At 30.9% G+C, this 13,216-nt stretch overlaps 1 protein-coding gene across 3 annotated transcripts in view; it reads left to right on the forward strand.

Annotated features, from left to right (window-relative positions):
- LOC114332203 (eye-specific diacylglycerol kinase) overlaps positions 1–13,216 on the forward strand; it is a 1,074,450-nt gene that overhangs the window by 945,521 nt on the left and 115,713 nt on the right. For all 3 annotated transcript variants that reach the window (XM_050642118.1, XM_050642119.1, XM_050642120.1), the window contains exon 10: positions 5,024–5,246. In XM_050642118.1, the coding sequence (XP_050498075.1) occupies positions 5,024–5,246 (223 nt within the window). The remainder of the gene's footprint in view (positions 1–5,023; positions 5,247–13,216) is intronic.

Genomic DNA, 13,216 nt, shown 5'->3' on the forward strand with positions numbered 1-13,216 from the left:
AAACGATTTTCGGGCGCCATTTTGTTTATAAAAAAAGTAGCACACTATCTGCGGACTTTGCATAGGTACCTATATTATTAATATATACAATCATAAGATTCTGGTAAATAACTTTTCCCAAAAATGCCCTATTCTCCGATAATCTGCCCAGAGTATAAGGATAGATGTTTTTACGGACTAACCCCAACGCACGCCCCATTATTAAGATTCCATATATGGTAGGAGAACATTTACAAGGTTTCTACCTATGTGATTTTCTGACGCGCTCGAGTAACGCACAAAATCCCCGCTCGAGTAACGCACAAAATCCCCGCTAAGGCTATTCTACAATCGTATCAATTCCAACAGTGGATAATTGAAAAATTATACAAAAGCAATGACCAATTGTAGCCATAATTTTTTAAAAGATTGTCAAAATTCATAAAAATTATTGATTTTGCCAATCTCTTTTAATCCAATACTGGGTAATGTAAAAACTCAAGCGTTAGTCTATATATTGTGACTCACATATCCACAAAACACAAAAGACAAATCAGACTAATAGACCAGGGCGCATCTGTAAAAATATTAGACTAAGAGCCGCTATAGGTGAAATTTCTTAATCATTTTAGGCACGACGGGACCCTATAACTTAAATAGTAGAACCTAAAAGAAAATGTTTGAGAACTGTGCCGTCACTTTTCAGTGGCACATGCGTCTACAGTGGCGCATCAAACTTTCCACTTATGGACGGGATACATAAATTAAAAAATACCCTCCCTCATTACCAGAATTTAATTTTTTTCATTTTTTTAAGTTCTATGTGATTAAGACATAAGATTCATCGTAATTTTAACCCACCACTCCCTTCTCCCTGCCCCCACCATCAAAAACTTTATTTTTCGATTTTTTTTTGGTGGGATGCAATCAATTTTAAAATTTCAAAAAATGCACACGCATAGTTAAGGCTTTTATAAAACACGTCTATTTTTTTATAGACCTGTAGGTTGAGTGTACATAACCTCAAAAAATTTTTTTTTTGGAAAAAAGTATATAACTTTTTTTGGGGGATAGCTGCAGATCTAATTTTTTCTCAGTCTTGTGTATTTTATCAAACACTATATTTCTAATTTTTTTCAGATTTTTCTGTAACGCTGGTCACTTTCAAAAATCCAAAAAACTGTTTTTTAAGGGGGTTTGGGGGTGTTTGAACGTGTTATTCTGATTCTTTTAAATATTCTAAAGGACTCAGTTACTTCAAGTTACATATAACCTATAAAAACAAAATTGATTTGATATATTATGAAGTCTATAAAATAGGGAAAATCCCCCAAAACCCCCCAAAAAACAGTTTTTCGGATTTTTGAAGGTGGGGAGCCTTACGGAAAAATCTGAAAAAAATTAAAAATAGAGTGTTTGATGAAACACACAAGATTAAGAAAAAATTAGACCTGCAGCTATTCCTCAAAAAAAGTTATACGCTTTTTTGAAAAAAAATTTTTTTTTTAATTTTTTGAGGTTATGTGCACTCTACCTATGGGTCTATAAAAATAGGCATGTTTTATAAAAGCCTCAGCGATGCGTGTGAATTTTTTGAAATATTAAAATTGATTGCATCCCACCAAAAAAAAATAAAAAGGAAAAATGAAGTTTTTGATGGTGGGGGCAGGGGGAAGGGGGGTGGTGGGTTAAAATTACGCTGAATCCTATATTTTAATCACATAGAACTTAAAAAAATTAAAAAAAAATAATTCTGTTAGTAAAGGAGGGTAACTTTTAATTTATTTATCCCGTCCATAAGTGGAAAGTTTGATGCGCCACTGTCGACGCATGTGCCACTGAAAAGTAACGACACAGTGTTCAAACTTTTTCTTTTAGGTTCTACTATTTAATTTATAGGGTCACATCGTGCCTAAAATGATTAAGAAATTTCACCTATAGCGGCTCTAAAGTCGACTTTACACTACATGATTTATCATGTGATTTGTCACATGATTTTTCCCATGACAAGCCGCATGACAATGCTTATGACAAAACGAGCCGTATAAACAATGCAAAATCATATGACAAATCACACAGTGTAAACATGTAAATTTCACTCCATGACCAAATCATATGACAAATCACATGATAAATCATGTAATGTAAAGTCGACTTTAGTCTATATTAGTACATTTTGGGCGTTGAGAGGTGACTCAAATTTTTTTGCAGAAATTGCTTGAAAATGAATCAAATAATAATATTTGAGTTATCCTCCCTCTCAAAAAGGTCAGGAAAATTGTTTAAATAATCAAAATGTCAAAAAATTAAGGAAAAATTCGATTTTTTTCTTGGTTTTTTGATTATAACTTTAAAAGTATTCATTTCCGAAAAAAGTTGTACTGACAGGAAAGTTGCGTAATTAAATTTCCTACAATATTGAATTGATTAAAAATTTAAAAAATAGTCACCCTTGTTGCAAAATAGCAATAATTGTGAAAAAAACATACAAAAACAAGTATTCGCATTTTACGTTTTTCAACCATTTATGCTAAAAAATTTTATGATACAGTAACAGTACTGTAAATTTCGTTAAGATCATTTTAATACATTTTGCAAAATAAATTTTGCAATCCAGCTTTCGTAAAAAAAATTCATTTTTTCAAAATGTTACAGGACTGAAAATAAAGCAGAGAGCAAGTTGAAAATTTTTTTGCGTATTAAAGTGTACTGTACCTTTCATTTGCAATTTTGCAAAATTAAAATCGATTAACACCACGGCGTCAGAAATTTTTTTAAATAAACGTTAATTATTGGTGCTACGCGCAGGACAGCGGATAGTTTGCTCTGATTGGGCATTCCAATGACCTTTGATAATGATTGATACATTTTAATTTTTATTACATTTCGATATAAATAAATAAATTTGTTTATTGCAAAATAAAAACACATACTCTATCCTTTGAAATAACACTTTTATTAGCAAAAACTTTCTTTGTTCATATATTTTAACTTAAATAATAAAAGTTTATTATTTTTAAACATATGCAATTGTTTAAATAATATTTCACAAAAAATAATAAAATTAGTTTGATTTTTGTGGAATTAAAATATTAAAATACAACAAAATATAGAGTAAGAGTAAGAGTAAGAATAATATATTAGATAAAGATTGCAAGAAATTTTGGTGGAAATCAACTTGTGTGAATCGAACACCGCTGTCCTACGCGTAGCACCAAAAATTATTGTTTATTTCAAAAATTTTTCTTACGCCGTGGTACTTAATCGATTTTAATTTTGCAAATTGTAAATGAAAGACAGTACACTTCTATACGCAAAAAATAATTCAACTTGCTATCTGCTTTATTTTCAGTCCTGTAACATTTTGGAATTTTTTTTCGAAAGCTGGATTGCAAAATTTATTTTGCAAAATTTATTAAACCGCTCTTAATGAAATTTACAATATTGGTTTACTATATCATATAGTTTTTTTGGGTGAAATATGAAGGTCTTAAGTGTAGCACAAATGGTTGAAAAACATAAAATGCGAATACTTGTTTTTGTATGGTTTTTTCGCAATTATTTCGCAATAACAAGGGTGACTATTTTTTAAATTTTTAACCAATTTTATATTGTAGGAAATTTAATTACGCAACTTTTATGTTAGTAAAATTTTTCTCTAAAATGAATACTTTTAAAGTTATACTCTAAAAACGAAGAAAAAAATCGAATTTTTCCTTCAATTTTTGACATTTTGATTATTTAAACAATGTTCCGGAACTTTTTGGGAGGGAGGATAACTCAAATATTATTATTTGATTTATTTTCAAGCAATTTCTGCAAAAAAATTTGAGTCACCTCTCAACGTCAAATTTTTCCTAATAGAAATTAGGTGATTCAAACCGCAAAAAGAATAATGATCTTAGTCTTTTCTATACTTAATGATTTAGTTAGAAGTTTTAGTTGTGGAACAATTTAAAAATTTGGAACGTCAGACCACGAAAAAGTCCCTTGTATTTTGTCGGACAAAACTTCTAATTGATTTGTTACCCTTTCATTAAACTCTCATGCAAAAATCAGACTGCTATTGGTCACCTGTCATAATTCCTGTCATTTGTCATGTTCTACGTGTTCCACTCATTAAAATGCCCAGTTGGTGATAAATAGCAGTCTGATTTTTGAAGAATAGTTTAATTAAAGGGTAACAAATTAATTAGAAGTTCCGTCCGACAAAATACATGGGACGTTTTCGTAGTCTGACCTTCCAAATTTTTAACATGTTCCACAATTAAAACTTCCCCTGTTCCAGTGTTTCCATACACCTTGAGTTTCCATACAGTGACACCCTTAAGCTATTAAAAAAATTTGAGCTTGCTATTAATCAACTTTTTTTTCATACGCGGGATCCAGACCTATTTTTATTTACATATTTCGTTAACAATACATGTTTTTTCTTTTACTTCTTTTTGCCTTTTGAACCACTTAATCTCTATTAGGAAAAATTTCAAATCTCTATTTAGTCTGATTTGTCTTTTGTGTTTTGAAGGTATGTGAGTCAAATTTTATATTATGATCCAAGAAAAGCTGAATTAAAAAAAAAACTTTTAAAAAATCATCGAAATGGATTATAAAATTCCAGAACGTTTTCATCTTATGAAATCGTCATCAGTGAAATATTCTATTTTGTAGTTGAAGCTAGCCCATTTTCGTGTTTATAAAATTTTAGTGTTACATTATTTTAAAGAAACAATTAAATTTTGAGGCGCAACTAGGTCGATGGCTCTCATATGAATTTATAGAGCAATATGGATCCCTTCTCGAAAAACTAAAACGGTACAGACCGACTGTATCGGTTTATTTCTGTTACTGTCTTAGTTTCCTTTTTCTTGAAATTTCTAGTTTTATTAGGTTTTCCATCGTTCTTCTGTTACTGCACCTTCTAGTTTTCAATCTCGATATATTCCTATTTTGGTCGCTCTTTGTCTTTATCTTTTATGTTTCTTTCTGTTATTATATGTGTCTGTTTGATTCTTGTTAACTAACGCTACATTTTCTTCTTTTTCAGGGCTACACCGATGAACCAATCTCGAAGATATTATCGAATATAAGCCAAAGTGATATTGTGAACTTGGATAGGTGGTCGCTGGACGTGGAGAAAAACAAAGACGCTCCTCCGCCGGCATCGAACGAACCCGTCGGCAAGGAAAGTCTCCCCCTCAATGTCGTCAACAACTACTACTCGCTGGGGGTCGATGCCCATATCGCATTGGAGTTCCACGAAGCCAGAGGTAAGATTTCTAACTGTGATAAAGTTTAAAATTTGTGACCGTAGAAGAAATATTGTGTTTAAGCGAGATTGCGTTACATCGGAATATTTTAACAGTTCTTCTTCTTTGAGTACCATGCCCAAATTTTAGGCGTGGGTAGCTTCCATGAAATTTGACAATATTGTTTTGCGCGGCATAGGTATTAAAACAATTCATCTGCTGATAAGCTAGTGCATTGACGAAGATTTCACCCGTGTTGAGCTGCCCCCCCCCCACTTGCAAAAGTTAAAAAACAAATAGCGCTGATTTATGAGCTCTAATATTCCGCAAATTAAAAATTTTGAGCTCGTTACATTGGACAGGAATTTAATATTTTGGTGGGGGGGCTGAGTCACCCCCCCACTACTTAAAAATAGGGATATTGAATCAATCTTTGCGGTAGAATTACGAGCTATTTATGAGCTCTCGAAGTGATTTAGTTTCGTTTTTTGAGCTTATCCCCTTCACCCCCAAACAACCCTTTGATTGATTTAACTTAAGAGAAAAATGCTGAGTAAATATATCGTATCTCGGATACAATTCGTATAGCTTATATATTCTAAGAATAAACTCTTTTGTTTATGCGCGTGATAAAATCACGCGCATTTTGATTATTGAGCTACAACCCCTTCGCAAGAAAACCACCCCATCCTCCCGACTTAAGAGGGAGTACTTAAAATGAATTAAATTGATTATTTGGCGACTAATTATCGTTTACTTATTTATGAGCTAGCAAAATTCGCGCATTTAGATCATTAAATTGCAATTTCTTTTGTATAGTGCAGTCACTAAAGGTAAAAATCAAATATTACCTTCAATTTCGGTGAACCTTCATCGATTTTCACGAAAATTGCTGAGTGGTTAGAGGATACCTCAAGAAACAAAGGTGACATGGTACCACCTTGCGCCTTTACCCTGAGGGTGGATACCAGCCCTCCTCGGGGGTGAAAATTATTTTATTAAAAGTAACTCCACAAATCGATAGAAGGACAAATTATAAGCAAAATTTGTGATATAAAGTTATTAAAATAAATCAATACTTTTTGGTATATTAAAGATCAAATATTTTAATTTTCGGAAAAAGTTGCATGCTTTAAATCGATTTTTCATAAATAACTCAATAATTGTAAGTTTCTACAAAAAAGTTTCATTATCAAAATTGAAGCTAATAAAAATTACAATAATAGGCTATTGATTATGTACTATAGAAAGGAACTAAAACGTTAACGGGGTTTTATTACTTCATATGGTCAATGAATCTCTATATATGAAAAAACCGCGGAGTGCTACCATTTAAAGGGGTGCGTTTTTGAGAAATGGGTGAATTAGTCCCTGGGCACAGGTTACATTAGGGTGAGTTCTATGCACTTTTGGTACAAACACGTCTACATAAAAATTGTACCTGGTTAAATTTCCTATCTAAATATAACTTTTTAAAGTCAAAGATACTTTTTTTTACAAAAATGTATTCAAAAGAAAAAGCCCAAAGAAACCCAAAAGAAAGAAATTTTGGTTTTTTGTCCCATAACTTTTGTCCACGGGGATATAGGTATAGACATTGCTTCACAGAAAAAAAACTTACATATTTTCTCTTTAAAATGATGCTTAGTAGAGGTCGTTAGGATTTACAGTTTTCGCAATATGATTTTTCAAAATTCGCCACTCACAGCAATTTTGGGCAATTTTCCTTGTTATTTCGCAAATATTTTTCTGTAACTTTTTTCTACGCAACTTTAGGCATATCCAATGGTACATGTAAGAGGAATAGAAATCAATTACCTTTAAAATGTTCTACTGTATAATGTTGTACGACTTCTTTTAAAGAGGTTATCTTTTTCAAGATTTTATACTATTAACAAGTTTTTATATTTTTTACGATTATTTTTTAAATTTCCCATTATAACTTATTTTCTTCTAGATTTAGGTATATATTATATAATAAAAAAGAAAGCTTATTCTGTTTACTTTAAAATGGTGTATTATAAAAAATTCTAGGATTATTTTTGAATAAGATATGCTTTTTCAAAATGTAATAAGTACTTGCCACGATTTTTGATTTTAGGATTATTTTTTAAATTTCTCCTTATAACTTTTTTATGTGATTGTGTGTTATGATTGAATCTTATTTTTTATAGGTAATACTTTGGATCCACTTGACTCGGCCGGGCAAACTTCAAAATATGGATTAATTCCAATAATTACTGTCAAAGCTCCTGCACCACAAGCTTTGCTTGAAAAAATAGCATGTAAATGTACCAAAGGATGTACAAAAAACTGCGGTTGTAGGAAGATAGGAATTAGTTTTTCAATATTCTGCAAAGGGTGCATGTGCATGGGCATAGGCGCCCATACACACGGGCAGGGGGGGCCGTGGCCCCCCCTAGCTTTTCGGGAAAGAACAAAAATTAAAATTATATTACAAAACGTATTTTTATCAAAAAATTATTGGATAATTTTGAGAGATAAATTGGAAACAACATATTTATTAATGAAAAATTCACATATTGGGTAATTAATAGTTTAACAGAAAATAAATCTGTGTGTCTGTGACAGCGGTCTATATGGAATGTGCATAATACACATTTCGCACAGTCACGGTATGCTATTAACGAAAACATTGAAAGATATTAGAAACGTGGGAACATTATATCTATACTGTAATCGACACCCAAAATTACAAATTAAATGAATCATTTATAATACCGCAAAGCAAATCATATCAGCAAGAAATCCGATCTCTGGCCGATAATCACTAATAGTCCAAGTAATGAAGCTTAAAATAGGACAAAACCTCGCAATTTTTACAGAATGGATCGATTTGCTTGAAAATTTTTGAGAATAAGTAGTGGATAGTCCAAGGATCAAAATCTATATCATGCCGAAAGGCGCTTTTACCATGGGGGTGGTTGCCACCGCATCTCGGGGGTGAAAATTTTTTTATTATATTTTAATTGCAAAAGTTGGTGAAAACGTTCATTCTAAACAAAAAACGTTCTATACATTTTTTTGCCAAAATTGATAATTTTCGATTTATTCGCTATCAAAAGTTTTAGTTTTATATCGAAAAAGACAATGTTTTTAATAAGTTTTCTGCTAATAACTCCAAAAGTTTTCGTTTATCAAAACAATTTTACTTAACAAAAATGTACGTTTTGAAAAAATAAACAAGACCATTTTTTTAAATTTTCCTTAAGACCAATAGTAATCGAGCTATACTTTATAATATGTTGGCTCTTCTTCGTCAAATGCTAAATATTGTAGATTCGAAGTCAAACGACAGGAAAACAATGCATTTTTCGAGGACAATTTGTTGAAACTAATTTAAAGTACTTAAAAATATCTATCTCCAGAAATTAAAAAGGAGTCTCTAGCTCAAAAATTAAGTGACTTATACCATTGTATTTATTAATCAATGCTTATACTGAAAAAAATGTCAGTCCCCATTTTTTTCAGCGGAAAAGTGATCGCAAGCAGGGGGTTGATCTTTTAAAAGCCTACAAAATCATTTTTACAAAACTTTCTAAGATAAAAAATAAAAAAGTTACGGTTAAAAAATAATATATCTTTTTGAAAAAAAAAAGGAGAAATCCAATTGAAAGCATAATAATGTAAGTTAGCGGTATTTTTAGTCATTGGGCTTATTACTTCTTATTTATTTATGCATTAATGATAGATTCTAGAAGTTTGACTGGCTTAGAATGATTAGTTTTAAAAAACTGGAGTTAAAAGCGAATAAGGAATTTTTGTATTTTGGTAAAAAATGCCATTTTCTTCAGAATAGAAAGATTAGCATCAGAGATACGAAAAAATGTTTCGATATAAAATTGCAGGTTATTTAATTCCCAAGAACTTGGTTTGAGAAACATTTTTCTACGGCAAAAATTGAGTGAATCGTAAATGAGTATATCGAAAAACATTGATTTTTTTTATACAAAACTAACACTTTCGATAGCGAATAAATCGAAAACTATTAATTTTATCAAAAAAATGTATAGAGCATTTTTTGCTTAGAATGAACGATTTTATCAACTTTTGCGGTCAAAATATAATAAAAAATTTCCACCCCCGAGATAGGGTGGCAACCACCCCCATGGTAAAAGCGTCTTTTGAAATCATATAGATTTTGATCCTTGGACTATCCACTACTTATTCTCAAATTTTTAAGCAAATCGATCCATTCTGTAAAAATTGCGAGGTAAAAAGCTTCGGTTCCTGGCCTATAATGAGCCATTTTTTTTAAATTGATTGAACATAGTCAAATTTTAGTTTGCAGAAGTATTTTTTTAGTAAGTAGATTATTTTAAAGTGTACATTATGATGAACAGAACAATTTTATTTAAATGAAAACAGGTGATCTTTCATGACGAATGAGTGTTATATACAGGGTGTCCCCAAAGTAGCGGAAAAGTCGAATAATTCGCGAAATGAACATCGGATCGAAAAACTGAAAAATATGTGTTAAAAAATTTCTCAAAAATCTATGCGATGACACTAAACATGTCCACCACTTCAAACCCTGGGTGTGAAGCTTTAAAATCTTAAATGGAACCCCTAATTTTTGTTGCAGATTTGGATTTTCCTTGTAAAAATAAGCAAATTTTATTCGAGCCATTTTGCGAATTGTGGATACAGAGCGCTACAATCGGAAAAAACGATATATCGTGATGCCATAGCAAAATTATAGAAACGGTCTAATATCTCGAGAAATATACTTCCAAATGAAAAACTAAAAAACACGTGTTTAATATTTTTCAAAAATCTATAGAATGACACCAAACAGGATTTTTCATTCCACACTCTGGAGGTGGGGGTGAGAATTAACTTTAAAATCTTAAATAGGAACCCCCGTTTTTTATTGCAGATTGAGTTTCCTCCTCAAAAAATAAGTAACATTTATTCGAAACTTTTTTTAGAATTGTTGAGGATGCCGCTATAATCGGAAAATGCGATTTATTTGCGACATCTATCAACGATTCTAAAAATGTTTGGAATATATGTGACTTATTTTTCATAAGGATTTAAATTTGCAAAAATAAAGGGGGGCTCCTTTTTAAGATTTTAAAGTAAAACCTTGGTTCGACAAATACTCATGGTTAGTCTACTAGCCAAAGTTGAAGGCAGGGCTTTGCAAGCATTGTATTCTTTTCAAACGGGTTTTAAAGAGAGGCGCAACTTTTGTGATAGGTACCCATTACATTTCCATTTAAAAACCTGGTCTAGTATTTAAATGTATGAATAATTTCTCACAACAGGGTTCAAACTAGGTTTTTTAGGTAGTTTAAACTACAGTAGACTCCCTCTATAACGAGAACTGAAATGGTGGCCTAATTATTTCGTTATAAGCGGATCTCGTTATATCAAACAACAATAATATTGAACTACTTTAAATGGGAAATAATAATTTAAAATAATTTAAAAACAATAATATTGAAATGTTTTGACACCTCTTACGTAGTTTATTAGGTGTCGATGGTCAACCTGAACAATAAACAATGAGACTTCGCCGTCATAAATTGTAAATTTCCTATAATATTCAATATCGGTCGATAAACAGGCAGAAGTTTATTACAGGTGGCCGAGTTTATTACAGCACTGGCCTCGATAATAAGACAGATGTTGGGCTTTTCTATGTACAGGCAGTTGGGGCATTTATTTATTTATGACCATTACAACGCTAAAAACAGGTAAAGAGACGTATTCTTCGATTTCAATTTTCTTCGTTGTAACCAAATATGCCTCTTTATAAAGCGTTATAGTTCAATAGGAATTTCATGTGACACCTAATGTACCTTGTTATAAGCAAAACCTCGTTATATCCGTGTTCGTTATAGAGAGAGTCTATTGTATATATTGTCATCCGAAATATACAAAATGTAATGTGCAACACGTTTGACCCCCCCTAAAAATTTTTATATGGGCGCCCTTGTGCGTGGGTACTAATTGTGGGACTCTAAGATAACTGAGGTGTCAGAGGAAGATATTGAAGCTAATGCTAACGAAGAGATGGACTTTGATTTTGAAATTTTTTAAATGTCAACGTTTAAATAATTTTAACTAAAGTGATGTTTTCGAAGATTAATGTTTATGTAATTTTTGTAAAAGAAATAATTTTAAATAATACAGGTAAAATAATATCAAAGAATCACTCGGTTTCCATTATTTAAATAAAGATGATACACCATTTTAAAGAACAGAAAGTAAGCCCTCTTTATTCAGCAATATATAGTATATTCATGTACAAGAAAAAAAAAGTTATAATGAGAAATTTAAAAAATAATCCTAAAATCAAAAATCGTTGCAAGTACTTATTACATTTTGAAAAATAATATCTTATTCAAAAATAATCCTCGAATTTTTTGTAATACAAAATTTTAAAGTAAACAAAATAAGCTTTTTTTACTATATAATATAATATATGCCTAAATGTAGAAGAAAAAAAGTTATAATGAGAAATTTCAAAAATAATCGTAAAAAATGTAAAAATAGTACATTGTTTACCGGGTAGGAAAAGCTTAACATTCCTGGACGACTGTGAAGATTGCTAAGTCGAGGCGCAAGCCGAGACTTAGCAACACAGAGTCCAGGAATGTGGCTTTTTCTACGAGGTAAACATACTATTTTTCCGCAAATCGTTTAAAATTCGACAGATATTGATTGATTTAAAAAAACGCGATAATTTTATTCCCAAATAAATGGTGCTTTGAAATTCCTAATAAAATTACTTGGGTTACTATGGAAACGTATTGAGGTTGAATTGTCAAACTTGACGCTTATAAATTTAATTGCTGGTGTTCTCGAAAGTAAAATGATAAGTGATGATGAAATTTCCATTCCTGGGACTCCTCCAGAGCTGGTTGAAGCAGTGAATACTGATTCATTAGAATTATTGCCAAAGAAATCAAGAGAAAAGTACGAAAATGCATACAGACGTTTTATGGATTATTAATAATTTTCTATCATTTATGTAGAACACTAACAACTGTACGGAAATATCATTTCCTTACAGTAAGGGAATGACATTTCCTTACAGTAAGGAAGTCCTGACTTTTTCTTCAAGAAATTTTGACAGGAATGTCAAAATTTCCTGGCGATTTGCGGAAAATAATATTTTTTTTATAGTATGTATTATATATTATATAATATAATATTATATTATATATACTATATATAATATAATATTATATAATACACAATATATCATATAATAATATAATTTTATTTTTATATTATATTATAAAAAATCGTTAAAAGTATAAAACTTTGAAAAACCATAATCTCTTTAAAAAAAGTCGTACCACGTTAGACAGTAGACCATTTTAAAGCTAATTGATTTCTATTTCTATTACGTGTACCATTTCATATACCTAAAGTTACGTGGAAAAAAGTTACAGAACAATATTTGCGAAATTACAAGGAAAATTGCCCAAAATTGCTGTGAGTGGCGGACTTTGAAAAATCATATTTCGAAAACTATAAATCCTAATTACCTCTACTACACAACATTTTAAAGAAGAAATATGTAGATTTTTTTTGTGTAAAGCAATGTTTATACCTATATCCTCGTGGACAAAAGTTATGGGACAAAAAACAAAATTTCTTTCTTTTGGGTTTCTTTGTGCTTTTTCTTTTGAATATATTTTTGTAAAAAAAAGTATCATTGACTTTAAAAAGCGATATTTAGACAGGAAATTTAACCAGGAACAATTTTTATGTAGGTATGTTTATACCAAAAGTGCATAGACTCACCCTAATGTAACCTGTGCCCAGGGACTAATTCACCCATTTCTCAAAAACGCACCCCTTTAAATGGTAGAACTCCGCGGTTTTTTCATATATAGATGTCCATTGACCATATGAAATAATAAAACCCCGTTAACGTTGTAGTTCCTTTTAGCTATCTTATTTTGAATATAATCAATAGCCTATAAATCCCTTACTTGAAAAACCTTTTA

Source organism: Diabrotica virgifera, chromosome 1 (assembly GCF_917563875.1).
Source record: "Diabrotica virgifera virgifera chromosome 1, PGI_DIABVI_V3a".
In the NCBI taxonomy this organism is placed as follows: Eukaryota; Metazoa; Arthropoda; class Insecta; order Coleoptera; family Chrysomelidae; genus Diabrotica; species Diabrotica virgifera.